This window comes from Orcinus orca, chromosome 10 (genome assembly GCF_937001465.1).
Source record: "Orcinus orca chromosome 10, mOrcOrc1.1, whole genome shotgun sequence".
Lineage (NCBI taxonomy): Eukaryota > Metazoa > Chordata > Mammalia > Artiodactyla > Delphinidae > Orcinus > Orcinus orca.
Window position 1 is genome coordinate 1649604 of NC_064568.1, and position 19164 is coordinate 1668767.

Here is a 19164-nt window from a genome sequence, read left to right on the forward strand (position 1 = left end):
GGGACCCAGCCGCAGGGATAGCTTTCTCCACCCAGCGGTCACCGCCCGCGCCCTGCCCTCAAGGAGCTGGCGTGTCGAACGCCGGGCAGAAGATGCTCAGGAAAGTGCGAGAGGCGAGAAGCTGATTCCCGGGGTCCCAAAGGAAGGAGAAACAGGGCCACAGGAAGACGGCTCCACTTGGCCTTGACGGTGAAGAGTTGGAAGGACACTCTGGCGTGGGAGCTGCACGGCCAGAGGTGTGGTGGTGGGGATGCCCATGCAGGTATGTGGCGGGTTTGGGATGGCACAGGGTGGACCAAGCGTCTGTAGAAGGAGATGGCTCGTGCATACCCTTGCTGCCATCCCAGAACCCCAGGACCCCAGGGGTTTCCTGACCAGCTGCTTGGGTGACCGCAGGCATAACCACGGTGCCTGGGGACCCAAGTGGCTGGCGGTGCCAGGTTCCTGCTTTGGGGGCTGTGACAGCGCAGTGTGGTTGGCAGGCAGGGCGGCCCCGGCCCAGCGCTGCCCGGCTCCCATGCCTCCCAGGCCGCACAGAGCTCCCCGGGTCCTCGCAAGATGCCTGGGGGCCGCCGGAGGCATCCAGCACCCAGTGGGTGGGCAGATCTGAAGTCCTGAGGTAGTGGCGGACAGCGTGGGGAGGGCAGTGGGGCCCATGCAGGTGGCCGAGGGCCGGGGCTCCCTCCCCCATCAGGCAGGGACGAGTTCCCAGGGAAGGGGCAACACCTGGGAAGGCGCAGAGACCAAGGGTGGGACGTGCTAGGCCTCGGCCGTGATGGGGCACGGGGGGCCTTGGATCTAAGGCAGGCCGGCCCTCAGCCAGGACGGTTGGGGCATCGGGGCAGCAGCAGAGCCCAGGCGTCTTGTCCCTGCGCCTTCCAAGGCCTGGAACCCAGGGGAGGTGGGTCAGTATTTGTTGCCTAAGCTACAGTGGGAGCTCTTTGCAAGTTGCCGTGCTGCAGAAGGGCAGGGCTGTTGGGAAGTGTGCGTGCTGTGCGATGGGCAGAGCGCGCAGTAAGCACTCAGGACCCGCTGCAGCCTCAAGAAGCCACTGTTGACTTGGCAAGTTTCGGCGATGTAATTGTCCTAAAGGCCAGACCAACGGCGCTTGGTGGAAACAGCTGGTTCCCAACTCTGGGCTGAGCTTGGGACCCTGCCTGGCCAGGGAGGGACCCTGGGGTCTGCGGCCCTTTTGTGGCAAAGGGGGCGGACTGGGGAGGTCTGAACATGCCCCGCGCCCTGCCTTGGGGGAGCGCTACTGTGGAGGCCACAGCGGGGCTCTGGAAGGGGCAGTGGGGGCAAGGCGCCTCCGTTGCCCGTTGTCGCCCGCACCAGCCTTGGCCCCGTCCCGTGCTCAGTATCAGTTCCGCAGCTGCCCCCTGGTACCTCCCCATCTCTCCTCACCTCGGTACCCTCAAACTGTCTGCCTCGTGGCTCTGTGCCTCTTCCACTCTTGGGTCTCTGGGTCTCTCCTTGCCCCCCATCTTCCTGCCCATCCCCGCCCCGCCCACTGCAGTCCCCTCCAGCCCACTCCAGTGCCCTTATCTGGGTCCAGCCCCTGCACTATTGCTGGGAGCCCATCCCCATGACAACGGGGCAGATGTCGGCTGCGATTAGCCGCTCTCCCTCCCGCCACAGCTCAATCCGTCTTTGAAATTAAATCAGCTGCGATAACATCGACTGGCCAGGGTAGGGGGGCGGCAGGCAGGAGGCTGCCTGGGCCCCACCCACCCCACCCCAGGCCCGGGCGCAGGGGGAGAGGAGGAGGAGTAGGGCAGACGGGCTTCCAGTGCGGCTGTGTGACCTTGTCCAAGTCTGTAAGCCTCCGAGTCTCAGTTTCCCCATCTGTAAAATGGGGGCAAATAGCCCTCCCTGTTTTGGGGGTCGGTGCGAGTCTCTGGGGAGAGTGTGCAGGAGAAGCCCTGGAGAGGGCTCAGTAGGGCTGAGAACATTGCCTGCCCCCATCCATGGAGAAGCGGAGCCCTGGTGGAAACCCCTGGCCAGGCCTCGGGGTCGCAGCGGCCACTCAGACCACGCACAGTTGGAGGCTACAGACCTGCTCTGTGAGCCACGGCACACCCCCCCCCCAGGCTTTGTTGCCCTCGTTCATAAAAGGCTCCAGTGTCACCGAATCCTCCTGCCCGAGGGACGTGCTGGGATGCCATCGTGTCCACCTGGCAACGGAGAGACCACAGGATTTGGGTCCCTTCAGACAGTCAGGGGCCCTGGAGGGATGTGGGAACCCAGGAGTGGTGAGGGGAAGGGGTAGTAAGGGGTCTGCCTGAGGATGTGGTGGCAGGAGTGGGTGGGCCTGGGCGCAGAGGGGTGTTTCAGGACCCAGCCAGTCTGTGCAAAAGTCCCACTTTGGGAAGGAGGAGTGGGGGAGGGGCGCCACAGCACAGTGAGGCGAGGGTGGGGAGATGGGCAGAGACCCAAGGGAGGCAGGGAGAGAGGGGACTGAGGGAGGAAGATATGGGAGGAGGGTTCCAGGCAGCGGCCCGGCCAGTGCAAAGGTCCTGAGGCAGAAGCGTGCCCAGGGTGTATGCAGGACAGGGAGGAGGCCCGTGGGGCTGGGGCAGAGTGAGTGTCAGGGAAGCCGGGGAGGTTTGGGGGCCTCACGGGCCACTGGGAGGAGTTGGCTTTCCCTTTGAGTGTCTCACAGAACTCTCAGGTTTTCACAAGATCCTTGTGGCTGCTGAGGTGAGAACAGGGTGAAGGAGGGGAAGGGGGGAGGCTGGTGCACTGTCCAGGTGAGCGGTGAGCGGCCGAGGAGCTGGTGGCAGCAGTGGAGGTGGGGACCTACCTGCGGAAGGTGGGGCCTCGCCCCTCATGAGCAGGGTCCGTTCTGGGGCTGGGCGGGTGGCCCAGGGGCCTCAATGCAGCCCCATCCTTAGGGCCCTCCTGCTTGGGAAGTGGGCCTGAGCTGGACCCGCGCAGCCAGTCCCAAGCCAGGGCATCCGTTCTGGATCGTTGGGGCTCTGGGCGGCGCCCTGGCTTTCTCACTGCCACAGCCCCGGCGCCCGCACACAGCCAGGCCCAGAAGGGGCTCCGTGAAGTTCTTTGGCCAGAATGTCCTGCCCCAGGGCAGCTTGCTGAGGCCTCCCCAAGGTGCTGACCAGGGGCGGGGCCTCCAAGGATGAATTTAACAGGCCAAAAGGAGATGGGAAGGGTAGCCCGGGCAGGGGGAACAGCATGCCTAGGAGACGGCCGCTAAGAGTCTGGTGCGGGCCATGCCGGTGGGGTGGGCAAGGTGTGGGGCTGGAAGGATGGCAGGGGCCTCAGAGGCCAGCTAGGAAGCAGGACTTCATCTGGGGTGTGTGCCCCTAGCTGCACCTCAACTGTCTGGGCTTCAGTTTCTTCATCTGTCAAATGGGGCTAAGGGTCGAGACAAGGATGCAGAGAGGGACATGTCGCCCGCTTAGCCGGGCCCGGCAGCTGCCACGCTCGGTCGACACGGGGGACCGGAGCAGGGGAATGCCACGATCGGCCTGTGCCTCAGGGGGAAGACACCGCCTTCAGGTGCGAAGCTTGGAGAAGGGACAGGGGCCGAAGGTGAGCCCGGTCCTGGGGTCCTTGGGGTGTCCATGAACACCCATGCCTTGCAAGCACCCAGATCTCTGTTGCACACCAGCCCCGGGACCGTGCGACCGCCCGGGCTGCTGGACCATAATTGGATTTGCCCAGCAGCTGTCGGGGCTAAGCAGGCCCACTTGACGCAGCCGTGCTTGGCCAGTAATTGGTGAAATTAGCAGGTCGGCAGGGGCAGAGGTCAGGTGGTTAATGCTGTACTGGGGGCTTTGATGAAGTTAGTCCCACCGCAGGACCGGGAGCTGGGGCTCCACCTTCTGTACACCACGGGGCTCTCCTGCCCCCCTCGTAACACGGTTAAGGGACATCCAGCTGCCGGCCCGTCCCAGGGGCTCCGGGAGGCCGGACCCAGGGGGCCTGAGCCTGGAGGTGCAGCAGGTCGTCTGCTGTGTCCTCCTGGCCAGGGCACCTGCAGCACCCACGTGGCCTTGCAAACCCCTAGAGACCTTAGGGAGATGCCCCGTGGCTTCCTGTGGAGGCTTCCGTTGGAGAACAGCACCCAGGCCCACCTCTAGGCTTTCGGCCCCCACCACGGCTGCTGGTCATCCGGCTCTGCATCTGGAAATGGGGATGACCGCCTCCCCAGGTCCGTCCGTGACCAAGCCACACCCTCCCCGCGAGGTTCACGGCCTCCCAGTGTCTCCTCCCGTCATGAGCTCCCAGGCTTTGTCCTCTGAGCATGCCCCCAGGTTCTTGCTATTCCCTGAAACAGTGCGCTCCCACCTTCTTTCATGTCACATCATTTATTAGACACCTACTCCATGCCAGCCACTGGGCTCGGAGCTGAGATGCATAGGTGAACAGAGTCAGAGCATGTGCCAGCCCAGGTGGCATTCCCGACACCTTTCCTGGCCAGGCCCACACTCCTTTCTTCCTGGGAACCAGGGACGCCGTGACTAATCAGCCTGGAACCCCCAAACCTGGAATCACCTCCTTTTCTGGCTCCGCTCCAGCCCCCAAGGAACGGGGACTTGCCAGCCTGCCGACGCTTCACACACACATACACACACCACACGCAAGAGCATTCTTTCCTGCAACAAATCTGTGCCCTGCCCCTCACTGCCAGGCACTGCTCTAGACTCTGGGGACACAGCAAAGAACGAGGCGGGCACAGGCCCTGCTCCCGGGACCTGCAGTTAGGGCTGAGGAGGCACACGGCTCTCAGGTAGTCACGCAGACGAGGCGGAAGGGCAGGGAGACGCAGGGAGGGGCCGTGAGAAAGCCGAGCTGGTGGTTCTGGGAAGGCCTCCTTGGGAAGGGAGACATGAGGCCTTCACCAGGGAGCACGGCCATACAAAGGCCCAGAGGCCACAAGGCATTTGGTGCCGGGGAGGACCGGAGGGGAGGCCGGTGTGGCCAGGCTCAGGGGGTGAGGGTCCGGGAGGGTGGGCAGTGGCCAGGCCCCCGGCGCCCGGTGGTGAGGACAAAGCCTGAGGTCTATGCTCAGAGCCGCGGGAGCCCCTGTAGCCAGGCGTGGCGGTGGGCGGAGCACCCTCGCGGGCTGGTGGGCGTGGAGCCGCGGGCTGGGTGGGCCAGGCGCTGGTCAGGACTCTCACGACCCGAGGACGCAGGCGCAGGCGCAGGCGCAGGGAGCTCCTAACCCCCGAGACTGAACGGCGTCCTTGCGAAATCAGCCTGCGCCAGGCGCTGGGCACGTCCCCGGGCCTCGCGGGTGCGCCCAGGCTGCCCGCCCCCCACCAAGCGGGCAGCTGTCTCCGTGAACCCACTCGGCACGTTTATTAAGCATCGCCCAGGCGGTGGGCACAGGCAGTGGGCGGAGCCTACTTGCTGTCCGGCCGTTTGAGCTGCTCCTTGCCATTGACGGTCACGGACTTGAGCCGCCCGTCCTCCTCCACCTCCACGCGCTCCTGCCCGTTCTCCACGATGAGCTTGGTGGTGACCTTGTGTCCGTTGACCATCTCAGTGGACATCACCGACTTGAAGCCCGAGCTGCCCGAGCCAGAGCCGGCGAAGGATGCAGACGGGAAGGTGCCACGGCTGGCGCTGCCCCCGCTGCGGCCCAGGGTGTTCAAGGCTGAGAAAGCCTCCACGAAGGCCGGGAACTCGCCGAAGCCGGCCGAGAGGGCGCCGCGCAGCCCGTGGCCCCGGCCCGCGTGCTCGCTGCCGAGCCGGCTGTCCCAGAAGCCGAAGGAGAAGGGGTCCAGGCCTCCGAAGAACTCGCGGAAGATGTCCTGGGGGTTGCGAAAGGTGTAGCCGCTGTCGAAGGGGCTGCTGTAGCGGGTGCCGGCCCGCCAGCTGTCGCAGCCCGCGCGGTCGTACACCAAGCGCTTCTTGGAGTCGGACAGGACCTCGTAGGCCTCGGACACCTGCTTGAACTTCTTCTCGGCCTCCTCCTCGTTGTCAGGGTTCTTGTCGGGGTGCCAGCACAAGGCCAGCTTGCGGTAGGCCTTCTTGATGTCCTCCTGGGAGGCGCTAGCCTGCACCCCCAGCACCTCGTAGTAGTTAGGCATGCCGAGGGCCGGGGCGGTGAGGAGACGCGGGCCTGGGGCCCGGGTGGCCGGTGGGCGCGGGCGGCAGCGGCGGCCTGGGTCCCTCGACGGGGGCCTGGCTGGAGTCTGCTGGCTCCAGGGCAGGTTACCGTTTCGGTTACCGTTTCATAGTACCAGCACCTCCGCTAGAGGGGCAGGGGGAGGGGAGGGCACTGCCGCTGGGACCCGGCCACCAGGCCCCGCAGAGGCAGAGCTGGCTGGCCCTTTGTGACATCAGCCCTGGGCGGGGCATTTCCCTGCCCAGGAGGCCGAGCCTCAGCTGCCGGCTGAGCCCTGGGGGCAGAGGCAGGACCAGCCGCAGGAGCTGGGCGAGGTGGGCCACGGGCCAGGGGGCAGGGAGGGGAGTGAGGGCTCCTGGGGTGTGTCCACTTAGCCCAACGGCTGGGTGGTTGGCGCGGAGTGAGGGGCCTGAAGTGGGGGACCGGGCGGGGTGGGCTCGGGGCCTCAGTTCATTCTGCTTGTGCCCCATGATCCCGTCAGATCCTCTGAGATGAGCCCCACAGAGGCAGGGGTGTTCCTCAGTGTCTAGGACGGTGCTTGGCAATCAGTACACGTTTGTTGAATGAATAAGGCTCAGAGACATGCGGCATCAGACTCAAGGTCACACAGCAAGTCCGTGAGAGAGAGGGAGATGCAAACCCAGGGCTGTCTGAGGCCAAGGTGGGCAGCACATTGGAAGAGGCATTCCACTCAAGCCTGGTGACAAAAATAGGCGGCGTTGGTAATGAGTATAGTGGTGGCCCCCAGAAGACAGGTCCCTGCCCAAATCATAGAACTTGTGAATGTGCTCTTATCAGGAAACATGGTCTCTACTGACACAGTTAAAGTAGGGATCTCGAGATGAGCTGGCCCTGGATGATCTGGGTGGGTCCTAGATCCAATGACAAGTAGTCCTTAGAAGAGACAGACACGCACTGGGAGTGGGGGCATGAAGTGGGAGGCAGAGACCGGAGGGAAGCAGCGCCGGGAACGCAGAAGCCGCCCCCCACCCGACACCGGGGGGGCAGGGCCTCCCCCGGGGCCTCCGGAGGGAGTGCAGCCCTGATGGTACCTTGACTGGGGGCCCCCGGCCTCCAGAACTGTGCAGGGATGGATTTCTGTTGTTTCAAGTGGCCCAGTTTGTGGCAGTTCGCCGTGGCAGCCCTAGAAAACTAGCAATGTGTGCGAGGTAACCAGCTGTACCCAGGTGTTCCTGTGTCTTTAATTCTTGTTCTGTTGTTGGAGTATATTTAGAAACAGCAATTAACAAGCCTGATTAACGCCTGTTCCTCCTTTCACCTCATCCCCCCCCCCCCAAGGTGAGATGGAAAACACGCTGCCCTGCGGTGAGGCACTTAGCGTCTTAACTGAGATAGCTTTCCTCTCGCTTCTCCCCCTCCTCCCTCCCTTCCTCTTTCTCCTTTTTCTCGTCTTCATCCGTTTCCGTTATTCTCCCTCTTTTTCTTTTCCGTCAGCACTCATGGCTGCTGGGCTCCAGGCAACTGGCAGGGGACAGCGTGTTCTAACCAACCCCACGTGCTGGGAGGTACGAAGCAGACTCTGGAGACGCTTTGTCCTAGATGACAAATGCTGTCACCCGCACAGCCCTGGCCAAAAGCGCGATTTGCCCTCCGTCCCTAGTCCATCCGCCCACGCGTGCTGACACACCTCACACATCGCTTGGTAGAGGAAAGGAATGGCAGAATCACTCCACTGGGCGCGGCTGCAGGTGGAAATAGTTCTGTGTGTTTGTAACTATGTTTCACTATAGCTAGAACCTGGTCTCGCCAGCCTCGTCCACTGGTGCTGAGGAAAGATGGCCACACACGCGGTTCTCCGCGGCAGCGGTGCTCTGGTTGACTGTGGCAGCCGAGGGGAGAGTGACGAGGTGGGGCGTCCGCGGTGACTGATGAGGCGTCCGTACGGCAGCAGGGGTGATGGGGGCAACGGAGGGGTGTGGAGCCGTGGTGACGGCAGGACGGAACCTGGGATGGTGCTGGTGGAGGTGGCGGCGACCCTGGTGGTGAGGGTGTTGGTGGGGACAGTAGCCCTGCTTGCGGCGGAGACAGCCACTCGTGGAGGTGGTGGTTATGACCACAAAGGAGGCGACGTAACGGAGGGACCGGAGACCGTAGAGGTGCTGTTGACGGAGATGGCGGAGGTGACGGGAGGGGATGGAAATGGCTGCTAGGGGAGCTCTTGTTGTGCTGTGGCAGTGGTGGTGCTGGTCGGGACCCCTGCCACAGCTCAGAGGCTTGGGACCGACACTCAGTTCTCGCCCACTTCACTTGTCAGCACCGCTGGGGCGGCTCCAGGGCTCCCAGGCGCGTCTTCCCCTCCCGGATCCCAGGCTTCGGGAGCAGCTCTCGTGGCGGAGAGGCTGCCTGTAAGAGCTGGTAGACGTGTGGGATGCCTCTTAGAACTTCTCTTGGGACGTAACGAACGTCACTCTGCCTTACATCACGTGGTCAAGGCCAGTGTCGGTGGAATGGGGATGGCACTCCTTCAGGAAGGTTCTGCACATCCCGGACAACACCCAGAGAGGCACAGTCCTCTTGGAAGAGAGAATGGGCAGCTATGGTGCGCTGCGGGTGAGTACGGCGTGGTGGCAGCGGTGGCCCTGGTGGAAGCGGGGGTGGCGTTGCTCCTGGTGGGAGTGGTGATGGTGCGGACGATTGGGGTGCTGGTGTTAGTGGGAGTGACATGGGGCAGGAGTGACGCCGAGCCGGAGCAAGAGTGCCGAGGGTGGTGGTGACGGCACCGCAGACGTGGCATTCTCGATTGTCTCTTGCTAACTCAGAATCACCGCCGCCCTCTGCTGTGGTCTCCTCCACACCCTGGAGGATCCCTTACCCATGTGGCTCCGGCTTAGTCTGCAGAGACATGAGATTTGGAAAGTGGAAAAGAAAGAGGCAGTTGCAGGCAGATGAAAACCCAGAGGTTTGCAGCGCCTTCTAGGTGACCCTCTGAGAACCCCTGCTTCAGGGCTGCAGGCTGAGATATTCAGAGGGAGTTCCCCAGAATATCATGAGATTCTAGCAGCTTCCAGGCAAGCTCTTGAGATCCACCACTTTGGAGCCGAAGACCGAGACCATCAGTGACGACTTGCTTCCCTGATCTTTATGCCCTCAGGTCACCCAGTGGTTGTGGAAACTTGTGTTAAATGTCCTTGTACCTGTTAGTCAGTAACCGTACACATGGTCATGGTGACAGTGGCTCAGATGAAGTTGGTAGTAGTGGTGGAGGTGGGCATGGTGATGGTGGTGACGACACAGGCAGTGGTGATGGTGTGATGTCAGCATGATGTTGGAGGGGGTGGTGGTGGTGGTGATAGAGGAGATGATGGTGGCGATGATGAGGAAGGTGATGAGGTGGTTGCCGTGGAAACGGGGGTGATGCAGGTGGTGGTGATAATAATGGTTTGGTCATGATGTAGAAACGGTGGTCGTGCTAACTGGGACATTTGTTGAGGTTAAGGTGGCAGCGGTGATGGTAGGGATGGAAAGGATGAGGGTGCTGGTGGTCATGGTAATACAGACCCTGGCTGTGGTGGAGACGGCGGTGTGACGGTGACGACAGGGATAGAATGAGGCAGTTAGTGGTGATGGTGATGATGGTGGTGGGGAAGGAGGTGGTGATGGAGGTGATGTCAGAGGTGGGATGGTGGCAGTGCGGATGGAAGTGGTGGTGACGGTGATGGTGCTGGTAACGATGGGCATAATGGTGGCCACGGTAACGGTGATGCTGGTTGAGGTGATGGAGGTGATGTCAGAGTTGGGATGTGGTGGTGGTGGTGGTGGAAGTGGTGGTGTGACGATAGTGATGTGATGGTGATGCTGGTTCAGGTGGGGACCGTCGTGGTGGTGCTGATGGCAGTGGTGGTGGTGGTGGCGATGAGGGTAACCGTGGGGGGATGAGGGTGGATGCAGGGATGCTGGATGCTGTGGTGATGGTAGTAATGGGGGGATGTGATATTGGTGACGACAATGTAATCAGGATGGTGCATGGGTGGTTACAACAAGCTGAGACACGGGATCCAGGGTGTTGAGGTGCCTGAGCACCCCACAGAGGCTTCCCCCTGACCCACGCGGCCTCCCCCCGCCCTGCCTGAGGCTCATGCTGACCTCCACTGGCCTCCCTCAGAAGGACTTCCTCTGGCCGCCCCGCCGATGCTTCCGGAGCCCCTCAGCAGGTTCCCTGCCCTGCTCTGCCCGCAGGTCCTGTGCTCAGCCTGAGGCCTCTCGGGTGGGCAGCAGGAGGCAGCTGTGATGGAGACGGGCTGGGGGGCCACCCAGTAGGACTCACGGGGAGGGGCAGACCCCAGCTCCTCACTGCCACGGGGCCCCGAGGGGGGAGAGCCTCCCCATTACCGAGGGGACGGGAAGCGCCCCATAAAGGGTGCTGTGGAGTTTGGGGGCTGCATGCCGAGGTGACGTCCCCTCCTGCAAGGGGTTTGGACTAGTGTCCTCTGAGGCCCTACAGCGAAAGTGTCGACAGAGACCGGTGGGAGTGGCAGGGGCCTCTGGGGTCCCTCCTCAGGGCCCGCCCAGAGGAACAGGGCTGAGCTGACGCGACCTTCCCTCAGGCCCCCCCCCCCACCGCCCCATCCCGCTCTCAGCTTGCTGGCCGTCCATCGCTTTCGCTCTCTGAGCCTCTCTGCCCTCATTTGCCGCGGCGGGGAGGGGGGGCTTCTCCCCTCTGGGCAGCCAGCCTAGCCTCCCTGGCCCACCCTGAAGCCCCGGCCTGGGAAGAGAAAGAGGACCTGGATGAGCAGGGGATGGTAGGCAGAGCCTGAGCTGATGCACAGGGAGGCCCAGAGAGGGCAGGGCACACCCAAGGTCACACAGTGGTCCCAGGAGCTCTCCCCAGGGTGAGCTGATGGCAGCCGATTAGGCAGCCACTTGGTATTCTGAGCAGCCAGAGGCCCCTCTCTGTCTCTGTAATTAATGGAGTGGCTTTTTAAAAGGATTCTAATCACCCCTGATCCTATCTGCTTATCACTAGCGTTCCTAATTAGATGATCCTGGCAGTCACTTGGCTAATTCCCCCCAGCCCTGTGCAGCCCTGCCCAGCCTGGGGCAGCCCACCCCACCCCCCAAACAACCCCAGCCCAGCCAGATGGGCGGTTCAGGCCTTCTCTCCCCTCAGGGCCCCTGGTTCTCTAACCGCATTACCTTCAGGATGGATGGGTGACAGCGATGGATGGGCCGCTGGATGGCCAGTGACCGGTGAGTGAAGGGACTGAGTGATAGACAGCTTTAGGGTAGGTGGATGGACAGACGGACAGACTGGGAGGTTGAGAGCTCGGCCTGTCAGGTCAGGCGGCACGGCTGTTTCCTAGCTCTGTGTTCTTGGGGAAGTCACCTAACCTCTCTGTGCCTCGGTCTCCGCATCTCATCTGTAAAATGGGGGTAATCGTAGTATTTTCCTCATAGGGTTGCTGTGAGGACAGCTTAGAAAGGAGGAGAAGCTTGCTGGTGTAAATTAACTACAGCAGTGTGGATAACAGGGGGCGGGGGGTGCTAGACGGATGGGTGGAAGGACAGACTGACAGATGAGTGAAGGGAGGACTGGTAGACAGATGGTCCGAGGAAGAATGGGAAAAGGGTAGAGGAACATACACGCTAGTGGGCTGGTGGGAACCGGGCAGGTGGTGGGGTCGCCAGACAGGCGAGGGGCTTGGGGGGCAGCCTGTCTTCTCCAAACGCAACAGGACGATCTCAGCTCAGGTCCCAACACAGACATGGCTCAGACCTGCCTCTCCTACCCAGGACCTCCAGGAGAACTTCCAGCCCAACACCCCCAGCCAGTGGACAGGTGCCCACTGGGTCCCCTGCATCCTTACCCTCCATCCCCACCCAGGTAACACCCGCTGCGGGTGGGCCACATGGTCTCTGGAGGTCATATTTAGCCTCAGATGGGCGTTCACTGCCTGAGAGAAGCCATCATTTGTGGGACCACCCTCCCCACCGCCAAGGTCCAACGTGTGCCAGCCTGCAGGGCAGCAGCTCTCACCTCCCCGCCAACAGTGCCATAGACCCCAGCCCAGCACTGCCGGGAACAGCCCTGGGAAGAGCTCTGATCCCAATTCCAACAGCTGGTGCTAAGCATCCAGGAGAATTCGACCCCCAGGGGCTCCCCCAACACCCACGGGCCTCTGCAGCTTGAGTTGAGGGGCTTCCTACGTCTTCCTGGAAAAAGTATAGAACGAAGAAGCCTGAAGCGTCTTTCAGAGTGAGGGCCGGCACACATATGCACACATTCATGCCATCTTCCACCCACCCACCCATCCCACATGTTTCCTGTGCTCCTATCACACCTGTGCTGTGGTCCAGACACTCTTCTAGGTGCCGCAGGTGTATGTGCCAGCGAACACACTAGATGGAGCCTTGCCCTTACGGAGCTGACTCTAGTGGGAAGATACAAGAAACTGATGACAAGTGAAGGTTTCATCTAACGTCAGGCAGTGAGAGCTGCCGTGAGGAAGAAGCAGAAAGAGGGCTGCCCTTTCAGATGGGGCGGTCAACTGGTCTCAGCCTCACTCACATGAAGGGCCCTGGATTTAGACAGCGGATGTCTTTCCAAATGACGCAAAGCCCTCAGTCATGGGAAACATAATATTTCCAGGGGGGAAGGTGTTCCTCATGCAACTGTAAACACGTCTGCGTTCTCAGTCTGCACTGTCCTGGGTGCAGTAGGAATTCATCTTTTTCTAAACCGCTGGTGCCAACAGGGGCGGTGCTCCCTCCCCCGGGGCCATTTGCAATGACTGGAGACACTTTTTTTTATATAAATTTATTTTATTATTTGATGTTATTTATTTTTATTATTTATTTATGTATTTATTTGGCTGCGTTGGGTCTTTGTTCCTGCGCCTGGGCTTTTCTCTGGTTGTGGCGAGCAGGGGCTACTCTGTCACGGTGCGTGGCCTTCTCATTGCAGTGGCTTCTCTTGTTGTGGAGCACAGGCTCTAGGCATGCGGGCTCAGTAGTTGTGGCACGTGGGCTCAGTAGTTGTGGCACACGGGCTTAGTTGCTCTGCAGCATGTGGGATCTTCCCGGACCAGGGCTCGAACCCATGTCCCCTGCATTGGCAGGCGGGTTCTTAACCACTGCGCCACCAGGGAAGCCCTGGAGGCATTTTTAATTGTCATGACTTGGAGGGGGTGCTCGTGGCATCTTGTGGGGCGAGGCCAGGGACGCTGCCAAACTCCTGCAGTCACACGACAGGCCAGGTGTCACCAGAGCAAGGCCAGGAACCCTGGGCTACACCCCAGAATCATCACTTGATGTGCAGTTATGCTGCATCCATGCTTTTTGTGTGCCAAAGGCATTCGCTTCTTTCATGTGAACATTGAAAACATAAGGGTGACCTGTTTGGCTCTTTATTTCCTAATAAATTCATCAAGTCAGAACCTCGAAACATCGAGCGGTTGCCTGGGCCTGAGGGGATGAGGGCTGCAGAGGCTCAGATGCCAGGCCCAAGAGCTTGGATGTGTCCCGGGGTGGGGAGCCCTTGGGAAGATTTGAAGTGGGGGGAGGGAGAGGGACGTGATCAGTTGCATGTTCCAGAAAGATCTCTCCACAACGAGACTGCTTCATACCCAACAAACTGGTAAAAACGTAAAAGGCTGACATGACCAAGTGGTGGTGAGAATGCGAAATTCCCAAAGCCTGCTGGTGGGAAAGTTCATTGGGACAAGAAGTTTGGAAATTCTTGGCCTTGTCCTGTCAGTGTGAGGGTGCTGAGTCCCTTGACTCAGTAGTTCCAGTTCTAGGCTTACCCCGCCCCCCCCCGGGAGAAGCGGGGCCTGGTGTCATTCCGGGACTGCAGGACATTGTATAAACTGTCATGTTGGTCCCTCTTGCAGAGTCTTTTCTCTGACTGGCTTTGAAGCAGGAAGCTGCCGTGACAGCCGATCAGTGTTTCCCTGGTCCAGCCTCTGATGAGAACCCAGCCCTGGTCTCCATCTTGCTGGCAGCCGTGTGGGACCGTAAGCTACACCGCGCCTAGGCTCCTGACCACAGACCATGAGACAGAAACCTGTGTGCTTCTAAGCTTCTGAGTTTGTTGGGATTTCTTTTTTCTTTTACATATATATATATATTTTTTTTATTTATGTATTTATTTATGTATTTATTCATTTTTGGCTGCATTGGGTCTTCACTGCTATGCGGGTTTTCTCTAGTTGCGGCGAGCGGTGGCTACTCTTTGTTGCGTGCGTGGGTTTCTCATTGTGGTGGCTTCTCTTGCTACAGAGCATGGGTTCTAGGCGCATGTGCTTCAGTAGTTGTGGCACGTGGGCTCAGTATTTGTGGCATGCAGGCTCAGTAGTTGTGGCGCACAGGCTTGGTTGCTCTGCGGCATGTGGGATCTTCCCGGACCAGGGCTCGGACCCATGTCCCCTGCATTGGCAGGCGGATTCTTAACCACCGCGCCACCAGGGAAGTCCCTGTGGGGATTTCTTACACAGAATAGAAAATCAGTACGGGGTCAGGGAGGGGGGCTGTTGTATTGTTAGTTATATATTTGGCTATCTGAAATATTTCATAATTTAAATTAAAAGGTTATGAAAGATCCCAATGGCTGAAGAGACAGATCGCAGAGCACGAGCTGGAGGCCGGGGGGGTCACGAGGAGGCCAGCGTGCTGCTGTGTGGGTGAGGGTGGAGCTGGGCAGTGTAAGGGGGCTCAGGGAATGTGTAGAAACGTCCCCTGCATCCCTAAATTCTGAGGAAGGGGAGGGGCCGTCCCAGCGTCCCCGCCACGCCTGGGAAACCTGGATCACAGCCCTCCCCCCAGGTCAGCACAGCCCAATCTGGGGGGAGGAGCAGGGAGAAGGAATAAGGACGGCATTTTCCCAGGGTCCCCTAGGGAGCCCTGCAGTGTGGGCTGGGGGGACAGATGGAGTGGTAGGAGGAGGCCGCTGGGCTGGGTCCACCACGTCCGTCTCCTGGGAGAAGACCCCCACCCCCACTCCAGCCTGCATGCCAGGGGGAGCCATCCCAGGGAGTGGGAGCCCCAGCCCTGCCTGTACTCAGTGTCCGCAGCTATACAGGAGGATGATCTGAGGGCACCCTGCCCACTTGGGGGCCGGATGGGAGGAAATGCTGAAAGCACCTGCTGAACAGCCAGGGCCGTCCCTTCGGCCCTCCCATCCCTGGCAGCCTTAGGTGCTGTGGGGAAGGAAGAACAAAGAGGTCCCCAAACACCCTGGGCTTCTAGGAGTGGAGACGGGCATCAGGGCTCAGTCTGAAGCCCACTGACTGAAATGGCATTAGAAGGCGACCTCCTTGTTGGGTGAGCTCTCCAAGGACTGAGGAACCTTTGCCTTCCCCATATTATCCTTGTAACAACCCTGCAAAGTGTGGTCTTGTTTTACTGGTGAGGAGTCAGGATTCAGAGAGGCTAAGCCACTTGCTCAAGGCTGCACAGCAAGAGAGAGGCAGCTCTGTATGCCCCACAGTCAGGCCTTGTCCTTCGGTGACATAGGTTAGGAACTAGGGAGCTCTGAGGGGCTGAGGGGAGGGAGACTTCAGATAAGGCTTCCTCTCATATCTTTGGCTGGGGTTTTGAAGGATGAAGAGAAGTTCTCCCGGCAAATCTGAAGGGGAGAACATCCCAGGGAGAGAGACCAACCAGGAACAAGGCAGAGAAAAGAAAAAAGGTTTTGTGAATGATTATTTCCTACATTACAAAAGTGGCACATAACACCTTAAAATATTAGCCCAAGTTTATAAAGTGAAAAGTACCCTCTCACCACCCCGGTCTCTCATACTTCCCGGAAGTAACCACTGTTATTCATTAGGCATATGTCTTCCCGGGTTTTTTTCTATATGTACACAAACATTTTTTTTTTTTTTTGTGGTACGCGGGCCTCTCACTGTTGTGGCCTTTCCCGTTGCGGAGCACAGGCTCCGGATGCGCAGGCTCAGCGGCCATGGCTCACGGGCCCAGCCGTTCCGCGGCATGTGGGATCTTCCCGGACAGGGGCACGAACCCGTGTCCCCCGCATCGGCAGGCGGACTCTCAACCACTGCGCCACCAGGGAAGCCCCATACACAAACATTTTTAAAACAAAAAATCATACATTATATATTGTTCTGCAGTTTGCTTTTTATCCCCCCAAAGAACCCTGCAGTTTAGCTTTTATTTCTAGTGTTTCTGTGAAGTGCACCTGAGGAGAGCTTGGAATTTCGATCAGCATTCCCACATATGGCACATGCTAGCAGCTGTTTCTACTATGGCAGGCCTTTTCCATTTTTCTGAGAGGAGAGGTAAAAAGTGGTACCTCCTTGCGAAATGTGCATGTACTTGATTCTTTCTGAGGTTGAGCTCCTGTCCAAATGTTTATCAAGTGTTTATTTACATGTCTATTAGGAAGGACCTGTCTGTGTATCCTTTGCCTGGTTTTCTCTTTTTCTTGAGTGTGTGTGTGTGGGGGGGTCTTTTTATTACGTACTGCATTTTTGTATTTTGAGTTTTTGCATGGTTGCATAATTATCTCCCATTTTGCAAGGATTATCTTTAAATATTACTTTTTATCATTAAAGCTATTAAACCTCGTTACAGAAAACTTGGAAAATGGGGAGGAAAAGGAGAAATCATCTATCACAGAGCTGTCACCATTTGTTAGCATTTGTTGGCAGTTCTTTTCCCACATGCTGCAATGACTCTTGTCATCATGTTAGACACTTGTAGCCCGTGACTCGGCTCTAAGAGCGTAACCTTCGGGAGGCATTTTAAAGGCTTTCTCGTGGATGTCCTATAGTTCCCTCACCTGTCTCCTTTTTTTATTGTGGTAAAATACACATAACGTAAATTGTACTATTTTAACCATTTTAAAGTGCCCAGTTCAGTGGCCTTAAGTACATTCACACTGTTGTGTAGCCATCACCTCCATCATCTCCAGAACCTTTTCATCTTCCCAAACTGAAACTCTGTCCCCATCAAACACTAGCTCCCCCTCCCCCTCTCCCTGTCTCTATGAATCTGACTGCTCTTGGGACCTCAAATAAGTGGGATCACACAGTATTTGTCTTTTTGTCAGACTCGTTTCACTGAGCATAACGTCCTTAAGGTTCATCCATGTTGTAGCAGGTGTCAGAATTTCCTTTCTTTTTAAAGCTGAATAATATTCCATCGTATGGATGGACCACATCTTCTTTATCTGTTCATCTGTTGATGGACACTTGGGTCGCTTCCACCTTTTGGCTACTGTGAACAGTGCTGCTGTGAACAGAGGTGCAAATACCTGCTCAAGTCCCTGCTTTAGGTCTTCTGTGAATGTACTCTCATCATGCCCTTTTTCTGAGTATTTAGGTTGTATCCAGTCTCTCCGTTTTATAAATAATGATGTCCTGAACATCTCTGTGTCAGAGTTTCTTGTTAAAGGTATCTGGAAGATTACTCAGCATTCAAGCATTCAAGTCTTGGAATTGGAATCGTGATCTCAGGGTTCATTTCAAACACGTGATCCCAGCCATTATCCCACCACTCCCTCCCTGCTCCAGAAGCTTTGGCATCTTGTGTGTTCAACAATTTTTCCTTTTTTCTCTTTGGTTCCTAGAAAGGACAAACTTAACCTTGAGGTTTGCAGTGTTCCTTTGCCATTTTATCTGTTGGGGAACCAACCTGGGTGATCCAGCTGGTAGGTTGCCATGGATAGTTTCGAAACTGACTCCTTAAGAAATCTGGAATGTGGAATAGAATACATGTGACCTCAGGACTCAAACCCAGTGTCCCTGAGACCCAGACAGGCCTGGGCAAGAGGGGCCAGGTAGAGACAGAGACAGGGCTTCCTGAGGGGAGAGATGCAGAAATGGCCCTGCAGACACACAGTCCCTTCCGGGCCAGATCTTCTGCCTATTTTTAAGTGAATTTCCTAATTTTTTTTTTTTTTTTGGCCGCACTGTGCAGCTTACGGGATCTCAGTTCCCCAGCGAGGGATTGAACCTGGGCCATGGCTGTGAAAGCCTGGAATCCTAACCACTGGACTGCCAGGGAACTCCCTGGATCTCCTAATTTAAAATCATTTGCCATTCATTCATAGTTTTGTCAGACATCAGGCTGCTGGTCCTAGATCAGAGCAGGTCTTCGCCCAGGGAGGTGATGTTCCGCCGGGTGTTCCAACACCGCTGGATTGAATAACCCTTCCCACTGCATTGATCAGGATACCTCCTTTATCATCCATTATCTTATAAATAATAGGGGTTCTTTCGGGCTTACCCGAGCCTGAGCCATTGATCTACTTATTCTGACAGCACAACCACAAGGTTTGAACAATTGTGATCATAGAATCTTGTTTAATACTGGAAAGCGTCTCTCTCTTACACACACACACACACACACACACACACACACACACACACACACACACACACACACACACACACACACACACACACACACACACACACACACACCCCTCGCTCTATTTTCCCTAATTTTCTGACTTGTTCTGCTGGTCTTGTTAGTTTTTCCAGATAAAGTTTGGAATCGTTTCGTCATTTTGCCTAGAAGCAAAACAAACCCAGTGGCCCTGTGATGTGCCGGCCGTGCTGTCAGCACAGGACAGTGCTGTGGTGTCGTCTTCCCTTCATCCCAGGTGAGGTGGATGCAGGCATTCCTACCAAACCTGGTTCCCCTGGGGTGGGGTCCGTTCTGTGGCCCTGGGGACTGGAAGGCTTTTTCCCTTCCCTGTTCCCAGCAGTGGGTCAGCAGGAGGCAGGAGGGGCTTTGGGGGGGACAGAGCTGGTCTGTAAGAATTACAGCGGGGGGTTGGGTTCTTCTACTGAACATGGGAAGAAGCAGCCCGGGAAGCAGGAAGGGAGGAAGGACCCTGGGCCGCCAGCCCCACTGGGTGCAAACAGACGGAGCAAAGGCCAACCCAGCCCGGGCACCCTGGCGCCGCCCGCAGAGCCAGAAGGGCACCATCGCCCTGAGAGGCCTGCCTGCCTCCCGCCCGCCCTACCTGGGGGCTCTGAGGCCACGGAATCGAAACTGTTGCCAGCACAATGACTCTGGGCTGCGGGACTCATCGCCACTGGGGTGGGCACAGAAGCTGCAGGAGCCCTGACCCTGGTTGT

General features: G+C 58.2%; 2 protein-coding genes and 1 long non-coding RNA gene across 6 annotated transcripts in view; 2 read left to right on the top strand and 1 right to left on the bottom strand.

Annotated features, from left to right (window-relative positions):
* Window positions 1-13934, top strand: LOC125960331 (uncharacterized). Its single transcript, XR_007469926.1, has 3 exons — window positions 1-262; window positions 11226-11305; window positions 11849-13934. It is a non-coding gene; the product is annotated as an uncharacterized LOC125960331 (long non-coding RNA).
* Window positions 1-19164, top strand: part of EEFSEC (eukaryotic elongation factor, selenocysteine-tRNA specific) — a 199676-nt gene that overhangs the window by 180236 nt on the left and 276 nt on the right. Inside the window, exons 7-9 of one of the 4 annotated variants that reach the window (XR_007469923.1) lie at window positions 13948-15743; window positions 17646-17726; window positions 18553-18686. The gene's annotated coding sequence lies outside the window, so the exon portion shown is untranslated. Of the gene's footprint in view, window positions 1-13947; window positions 17727-18552; window positions 18687-19164 lie in introns of those variants that run through there. The other 3 variants (XR_007469922.1, XR_007469921.1, XR_007469919.1) reach the window with 3 other exon arrangements.
* DNAJB8 (DnaJ heat shock protein family (Hsp40) member B8) lies at window positions 5370-6059 on the bottom strand. Its single transcript, XM_004284344.1, has one exon. The coding sequence runs from the start codon at window positions 6057-6059 to the stop codon at window positions 5370-5372; it is 690 nt and encodes a 229-aa protein (XP_004284392.1).